The sequence below is a fragment of the Triticum aestivum genome, chromosome 6B (genome assembly GCF_018294505.1).
Source record: "Triticum aestivum cultivar Chinese Spring chromosome 6B, IWGSC CS RefSeq v2.1, whole genome shotgun sequence".
NCBI lineage: Eukaryota > Viridiplantae > Streptophyta > Magnoliopsida > Poales > Poaceae > Triticum > Triticum aestivum.
Genome location: NC_057810.1, coordinates 301,902,946 through 301,911,389, shown reverse-complemented (window position 1 = coordinate 301,911,389; position 8,444 = coordinate 301,902,946). Strand labels below are relative to the sequence as shown.

Here is an 8,444-nt window from a genome sequence, read left to right as displayed (position 1 = left end):
GAAACGAACTGCCACTGGCCCATCCCGTAAAAGAAGGAACTACCACCGTACCATGCACACTAGCAGTTATGACGAAGCAGCCAATTAAGGCTTCAATCCAGCAAATCATGCGGCGGGGTTTCCTAACAGATCGGACGTTGGGGGTAAATTCGATCGAATGGTCTAGCACTAGTCTTCGATCTAGCACTAGTCTGATGAGAAGAGATCAGTGGTCTGATGCCTAGCGCTTCCTTATTGCAAATGTTGTTTTGAGTGTCACGAAATCGCCAATATAATAAGATATCATGTAATTCTCTAAATTAGAAGCGTCAGTTTTATACCAGAGAAATTATTTGCAACTTCAGTATTCTGTTCCTAAATATAAGTCATTTTAGAGTTTAATATGGACTACATACGGAGTAAAATGGATGAATCTCGCTCTAGAATCCGTATATATGCATCTGTATCTACTTCCTCCGTTCGAAATTACTTGTCTCTAGACGTATTTTAATTCTAGATATATCCATTTCCGAGACAAGTAATTTCGAACGGAAAGAGTAGTTCGCATTGAAATCTCTAAAAAGACTTATATTTAGAAATGGAGGGAGTATTATATTTAATTTTTCTACCACTAAGCTCCATGCAGCAAATGTGTCGAGAAAAATCTTTCATATGACAAACAACAAGTGCTTCTCTCTGAATCGAGGGAAGTTGATAAAGAAATTTACAATACATTGCACAATGTTTAAAAGAAAGTTTGCAAGTTGACACAAAAAAATGCTTTTTCTTTATTTCAGACATCAGCATAGTAGTTCAGAATCAGATTAGCAAGTTGAACTTCCCCACAACAACTAATGACGATTACAGTACAGTACTAATAAGCAAGAATAGACGATGAAATGGGGGCATGAAATCCTCCTACTTTTACAGCTTCCCGTTCCTCGTGATGAACTCTTTGGGTAGCTATCTCATTTACAACTCAAAAGGTTTTCCGTTCCTCATGAGGAACCGTCCAATTTGCAATTTTCAGTGCAGTGTGCAAACTGAAAACAAAGCTCCATGATGAATCAGGCAATGGTGGCCTGCGCTTGCTTCGCACCAACCGCAAAGAACTCGGTGATGACCTCGAGGGGCATGCCCTTTGTCTCTGGGACCTTTAGGTAGACGAACACAAAGGCGATGCAGCAAACGACTGCATATATACCAAAGACACCTGCTAGACCAATAGCATTCAGCATCACAGGCAGGCTGTAGGTAACAATAATGTCACATATCCAGAATGTGAGGGCGCAAATAGCGATGCAGACACCACGGACTCTGGTGGGGAAAATCTCTGCACATAGAATGTTGGGGATTGGGCCAAAGCCCATGACAAAGCAGCAGAAGTAGACAATGACGCTAACTGTGGAGAGCACAGCGTGGGGCACCGTACTCAAGTTGATAACATTGGACACAACCAAAACAATTAGGGATGCTATCAAGATGGGAATTGTGCCCAGTAGAAGAAACCTGCAGAAAAGGAAAAAAATAATAAGACCTTGTTTGATCGGAAAAAGTGATAATACTGAGACTTGAGATTCCAAAGCAAACCAGTTAGTACCTTCTTCCAGATATATCCATAAGTCTCATGGCTACACCAATGCTTGGGAGCATGAGTAAGGTGGTGAGAGAGCTGATCAAGATGGACGCTGATGCTGAACTGAGGCCAAGATTGGAAAGAAGAACCGCCACACCAGCTTGCTCCAGAATTTGAGGAGTATAGTAGAGAACTCCATTTATTCCAGCAAACTGCACAAGGAAAATCGACTCAGTACTTGTTGGCCAGTTTCAGACTATATGTTTGTTCATATCTGGCATACATACAGTAATTAAAGAAATCAGCAGCATAATCTCTACCTGCTGAAGCATCTGAATTCCAACGCCGACGAACAATGCACGCCTCACACCAGGTTCAAACAGATCTTTCCAGATTGAACCTTTGGGAGCTGCCTCCAATGGATGGATCATGGCTGGACCGGCCGCCATACGCTCTTCCATAAGATCCTTGGAGTAAAGAGCCGAGTGGCTTACCAAAGCAGCAGCGTGTATAAACCCACTGCCCCCTTGGGTGGCATCACCCCCACCAGGAAGTGAAACAACAGAGCCCCTTCTTGAGTCGGCCACCCCCTCTTGGTGCAAGTAGATTCTTTTGAAGCCTCCTTCCTTCTTGCCATCCTCGCCTTGTCGCTCCGACCATTTCCATGCGAGTTGCCACCCCCCACCAATACCAGTGCTGCTGACTGCCTCCCCACCCTCTTCCAAGAGACTTCTCCTTCTCATGCCCAAAGTGCTTCCATGGTGACCATGGTCCTTCCCATCCGTGTTTGTGGTCTGTCGCGACAGCAGTGGGCTGTGGACATTATCTTCGTAGTCGCCTCCAGCATCAGATGCATATTCTTCATCGTCCCTATGAACGTTCTCCTCATCCCAGTGCTCAGTTTTTGGGTGCTGATCGGCCACACTGAGCATGCTGCCAAAGTTAGGAAACAATGTGCTCCGCATGCTTCCTCCAGCTTGAGGCATGTTCTCATGAACACTTCCGAAAAGCGTGACTAGAGGATCCATAAGGGGCACACTCTGGTTTACCATGCTGCCATGACGAGATGCAAGAGAAAGCACACTTCCAAGCATGCTGGGTCCCTTGGAAGGTCGAGCAATCCATGATTGGCCCTCTTCAGGCCCATATAGTGTTATTTGGTCATTATCGCCATCAACAACATGATCATCAGCTGGGTCATTAGCTGGTCCTATTATGTACTCCTCAATGGAGGTGTCTCCTCCAACCTCCAAACCTTCAACAAGAAGGGCCATTTCTCCTGCACAAATTTGATTTGGAATGATAACTGTAACTTTACTCATAGTTATTCGTAAACCACCAACTGAAATTTACCAACACTTAGATTCCAACATACTATGTTGAAACCTGAATTGTGAAATCATTTTTGAGGGATACCCAAACATTACATCTTTAGAAACATATCATAATTGACTTGAATACCTTACTGAAAGGAGCAGCTTATGCAAGTTCTTAATGTAAGTTGCATACTTGTGTCCATTTACCAACCAATATAGCCACAGTTCATCTGAGCTTTGTCAACAAGGTCATTTATTAAAGAGCAAAGAAGCCTCCACTGAGGCTACTACTACTACTTCGACATTCTGTGATGTGCAAAGTACCAACATGAATTTAATGTTAACAAGACTCAAACATAATTTCTTACTCTTTGGTCATTTATGATCTGTTATACAGTCTGTACAAATTAAATAATGATTTTTTGTTAAAAAAATTGTGCAACTCATATATAACAGTTAACACTAGTGCATATCACTTAGGTAACTAATTGCAATCCACTATCAGGGATGAATTTAAAGAAGGGTTCTGTCGCAATCCAGGTGAAATGAATATGGAGTTTTGAGTGAAAAAAACAGACCTGAGACATCCTCCCTTCCCCGTAATCTTTGCAGCACCTTCTTTGCCTCTGCCATTCGGCCCTTGCTGACAAGCCATCTCGGAGATTCTGGCAGGTAAAATACCGTCAAGACGAAGAAAAACAACGACGGAACTGAGAGAACCCCGAGCATAATTCTCCAATCAGGTGATGGCAAGAGTGACATCCCGAACACCATGCAGTATGACAAGAACATCCCTCCTGACCCACTGAACTGTGGAAGCGTGTTGAGCCGTCCCCTGATCTCCGAAGGAGCCGTCTCTGAGATGTACAAAGGCACCAGCGTGACAGCCAAGCCGATACCAAAGCCATCGACAAGGCGTGCCAGGAGCAGCACATAGACATTGGGTGACCATAGCATGATTAGGCCGCTGAGGAAGTAGAGAAGTGAAGAGAGAATGAGCATAGGGCGCCGGCCAACCCAGTCTGATACTGGCCCGGAGAATGTGGTGATGATGGTTGCACCGATGAGCGACATGGCCACGATGAGCCCCTCTACAGTCGGATTATTTTCGAGCTGGAATTCCTTCTTGATGTACAGGACAGCACCTGAAGACGAAAAGCGTGCTCTGTTAATCTGTGCCTAAAAGTAAAGGATAGCAAGTTTACAGATGAGATATAATCAAGGAAATGTTCACAATCGAAACTTGTCTTGACAAGAGTATTATCTTGGTTGGTACGGTGTTGCTTTTAGGGTCGAAAAACAAGTCATCAGTTTGCTCAAGGGAAATAAATCACCCGTCTTTTGTTCCAACAAAAAAGACTAGTAGTAGTACTGAACAGCATCTGGTCTAAACTACTTATAAAGGAAGCTCCCAAAACAAGAACCCCGAATTCACCGGAGTGATCTAACAAGGTAGTAAAACAAATCTGGTCTACTTACCAGCAATGGTGGCATTGTCCCACCCCTGCAGCAGATTGCCGATGGAAGCCGCAATCGCGACCAGTGCAGCACCCGACATCTTCTTCCCTCCTCTCCACCAAGGATCCCTGCAGCTGCGCCGGCGCGCAGAAACCCAGCCCAAGATAAACGAACCAGCCACCACAAGCTGGGATTATTTAGATGAAAAATCTCGCCTACCTCTCTAGTAGAGAACCAACCAAGGAGAGGAGATGGAGAAGCCCAAGAAGCGGCAGCCCCCTGGTGTGGTGTGGTGGTGTGGTGCGGTAGATCAGAACCGAGCGAAGCCGCCTCAAATAGGAACCAAGAGCTACCCCTCCTTCACTGCCCCGGCTGCCACCGGAAAAGAAGAAGACAAGGCCAGCAGCGTCCCCGAGAGAGTGACGACAAAAGGCCTTGGAATCGAATCGGTGTAATTTATTTTACAGCTGTGTATTTATTTGGACAAGTTCCACGTTATCGCATCCATGCGTGTGAGAATTTTTTTTGGATTTTCAGATTTTAAAATGTTTTATCTCTTAAATGAAAAATCCGATTGAAGATCCGTTTTCACCATTAAATCTCTCGTGACAAGATCTTCGAAACTCGATCTCATATCAATATATTTCGATGGTTTTTTGGGGTTAAAAGTTGACATGTCTATTGCATATGAATTGCCATGATGTTTACACAGAAGTTGTCATGATATGTTTCAGCTATTTTTTCATATTTAAAAGTAATTTTGACATATTATAAAACAAGAAATTAAGAAACTAGACTTGCCATGAATCATAAACTGAAATTGCCATGATACATGCACTTAAAATTGCTATGGTTCATACAAAAAATAATTTTCATGATCAATGTACTAGAATTGACATGCTCTACAAACTAAAATTGGCACATGACAACTTTAGTTTAAGCAGTATTGCAACTACGTGTAAACATCATGATAACTTTTGGGCAAAAAAAATATTTCGTCAAAACATATCAACATGGGGTCTAGTTTTGAAGATCTCATCGAGACGGATTTAATGGTGAAAATGGTTTTTTAATTTGATTTTTAATTAGGAGATAAAATATTTTTAAGCCGAAAACCAAAAAGATTCTTGCTAATGCCATCTTCATATGTGACAAAATGAGTGGTGATGGAGGCGTATGGGCGATGTGCAAGATGCCACACATATGGGCGTTAGTTTTTTCGATTTATTTTACAGCTGTATATAATCGGGCATACGTGATTTCCATGAGTTAATTGCAAGATACTAGTACCATGTCAACTTATTGGTACCAACTTTCATTATTCTTAATCCATCAGGGTTCAAGTCCTAGTGCTAGCATTTTTTTTGGATGTATTTCAGGAATTTCTGGTGATGCGCGTTCAAATGTGAGGATACGTTTACGTCGACTACGAGGCGTCTATGATGACTTCGTCAATCTCAAGATGATACGTCGGCTCAGTCTATAGAGGTAGTGGGTGTGCGTGTATGCGTTCATAGGGGTGAGTGTATATGCATATATATGAGCGGTTGCGTTTGTACTGTATTCAGAAAAAACTTTTGTTTTTTTGCACATCAGTATTGGTTTTGGGTTGAGTTATAACAAATCGCACTAATTTTTAACCACCGAACTGATGGTGGGGCCCGCTCGAAGGGATGACGTGACAAAAAAACCATACTGACTCCCATGGGTCTCTACCAAGTGCCAACTACTCCATGACGGGAGACCAAGGGGCCGAATCGAGGCAGGATGTTGGGGATGGCCAACGTGGTGATGGTTGATGGGGGGAGTGAAGGAAATATGCTCTAGAGGAAATAATAAAGTTATTATTTATTTCCTTATTTCATGATAAATGTTTATTATTCATGCTAGAATTGTATTAACCGGAAACTTGATACATGTGTGAATACATAGACAAACAAAGTGTCACTAGTATGCCTCTACTTGACTAGCTCGTTGAATCAAAGATGGTTAAGTTTCCTAGCCATAGACATGAGTTGTCATTTGATTAACGGGATCACATCATTAGGAGAATGATGCGATTGACTTGACCCATTCCATTAGCTTAGCACTTGATCGTTTAGTATGTTGCTATTGCTTTCTTCATGACTTATACATGTTCCTATGACTATGAGATTATGCAACTCCCGTTTACCGGAGGAACACTTTGTGTGCTACCAAACATCACAACGTAACTGGGTGATTATAAAGGAGCTCTACAGGTGTCTCCGAAGGTACATGTTGAGTTGGCGTATTTCGAGATTAGGATTTGTCACTCCGATTGTCGGAGAGGTATCTCTGGGCCCTCTCGGTAATGCACATCACTATAAGCCTTGCAAGCAATGTAGCTAATGAGTTAGTTACGGAATGATACCTTATGTAACGAGGAAAGAGACTTGCCGGTAACGATATTGAACTAGGTATTGGGATACTGATGATCGAATCTCGGGCAAGTAACATACCGATGACAAAGGGAACAACGTATGTTATTATGCGGTTTGACCGATAAAGATCTTCGTAGAATATGTAGGAGCCAATATGAGCATCCAGGTTCCGCTATTGGTTATTGACCGGAAACGTGTCTCGGTCATGTCTACATAGTTCTCGAACCCGTAGGGTCCGCACGCTTAAGGTTTCGATGACAGTTATATTATGAGTTTATGTGTTTTGGTGTACCGAAGGAGTTCGGAGTCCCGAATGAGATCGGGGACATGACGAGGAGTCTCGAAATGGTCAAGACGTAAATATTGATATATTGGATGACTATATTCGGACATCGGAAAGGTTCCGAGTGATTCGGATATTTTTCGGAGTACCGGAGAGTTACGGGAATTCGTATTGGGCCTTAATGGGCCATACGGGAAAGGAGAGAAAGGCCCCAAAGGGTGGCCACACCCCTCCCCATGGACTAGTCCGAATTGGACTAGGGAGGGGGGCGCCCCCTTCCTTCCTTCTCCTTCTCCCTTCCCTTTCCTTCTCTCCTACTCCTACTACTTGGAAGGGCTCCTAGTTCTACTAGGAAAGGGGGAATCCTACTCCCGGTGGGAGTAGGACTCCCCTAGGGTGCGCCATAGAGAGGGCCGGCCCTCCCCCTCCTCCACTCCTTTATATACGAGAGAGGGGGGCACCTCATATACAACAATTGATCTCTTAGCCGTGTGCGGTACCCCCCTCCACCATAGTTCTCCTCGATAATATTGTAGCGGTGCTTAGGCGAAGCCCTGCGACGGTAGAACATCAAGATCGTCACCACGCCGTCGTGCTGACGGAACACTCCCTCGACACTCTGCTGGATCGGAGTACGGGGGACGTCATCGAGCTGAACGTGTTCAAGAACTCGGAGGTGCCGTAGTTTCGGTGCTTGATCGGTCGGGCCGTGAAGACGTACGACTACATCAACCGCGTTGTGCTAACGCTTCCGCTTTCGGTCTATGAGGGTACATGGACAACACTCTCCCCTCTCGTTGCTATACATCACCATGATCTTGCGTGTGCGTAGGAATTTTTTTTAATTTACTACATTCCCCAACAGGGAGGGGCGGTGGATCTCCATTATCCTCTGTGGATCCTTGTTGGGTTGCTCGGAGTAGGTGGTGGAGGAGAGCGTCCATGGCTCGAGGCTCCTACTGGTGGCTGTTGATGATGATGGTGGAAGGGTTGGGCCATTCTCGACGGTAGCTCGGGAGGAGCAGCCGACGACGGCCTTCTAGAGAAAGGCTAGAGACAGGCGCACTCTTGAGCTGGCGGGAAGTGCTCAAGCCTCGAGGTCAACCACTTCAACTCATAGTGTGGGAGGGGTGCCGTCCCAGAGAGGGATACACATGTGAGAATGCTAAATAGGGGATGTTGCTCGAGCGACGGTGTATAGGGGGCTGACCTGAGATGGGAGCAGTACTATCGCAGCCGCCGACGATGGAGGATTGATCCAGATTGAGGGAAGAAGGGGGGTGCAAAAGGGAGGGGGAGATGGTGCAGTGGAGGTTGGATGCGGTGGCATGCAGCGGCGCTAGTGAGAGGCCGATGAGGAGGGCGGTGGCGTGCCCTAGTGGTGGTGGTGTGCCCCTGCTGAGTTGCCTTCGAATCCGAGAAGGGTGAAG

The 8,444-nt window shown here is 44.9% G+C and overlaps 1 protein-coding gene across 2 annotated transcripts; it reads right to left on the bottom strand.

Moving 5' to 3' along the window:
- Window positions 1–743: 743 nt before the first annotated feature.
- LOC123137006 (monosaccharide-sensing protein 2) lies at window positions 744–4,772 on the bottom strand. Of its 2 annotated transcripts, none has more exons than XM_044556538.1 (6): window positions 4,549–4,772; window positions 4,351–4,457; window positions 3,450–4,016; window positions 1,876–2,834; window positions 1,580–1,767; window positions 744–1,488 (listed from the first exon to the last, which is right to left on the bottom strand). In XM_044556538.1, exons 2-6 carry the CDS (start codon window positions 4,427–4,429, stop codon window positions 1,047–1,049), a joined length of 2,235 nt encoding a protein of 744 aa, XP_044412473.1. In that variant the 5' UTR covers window positions 4,430–4,457; window positions 4,549–4,772; the 3' UTR covers window positions 744–1,046. The 2 variants fall into 2 exon arrangements, with proteins under 2 accessions (XP_044412473.1, XP_044412472.1); XM_044556537.1 differs by having other exon boundaries at window positions 4,351–4,463; window positions 4,549–4,760.
- Window positions 4,773–8,444: the final 3,672 nt, after the last annotated feature.

Excerpts from the sequence above, each read along its gene's own strand:
- LOC123137006 (XM_044556538.1), bottom strand. The coding sequence starts at position 4,429 with ATGTCGGGTGCTGCACTGGTCGCGATTGCGGCTTCCATCGGCAATCTG. Across the intron at positions 2,835-3,449 it reads GGGAAGGGAGGATGTCTCAG|GAGAAATGGCCCTTCTTGTT; the intron begins GTCTGTTTTTTT and ends AAATTTGTGCAG. Across the intron at positions 1,768-1,875 it reads GAATTCAGATGCTTCAGCAG|TTTGCTGGAATAAATGGAGT; the intron begins GTAGAGATTATG and ends TTCCTTGTGCAG.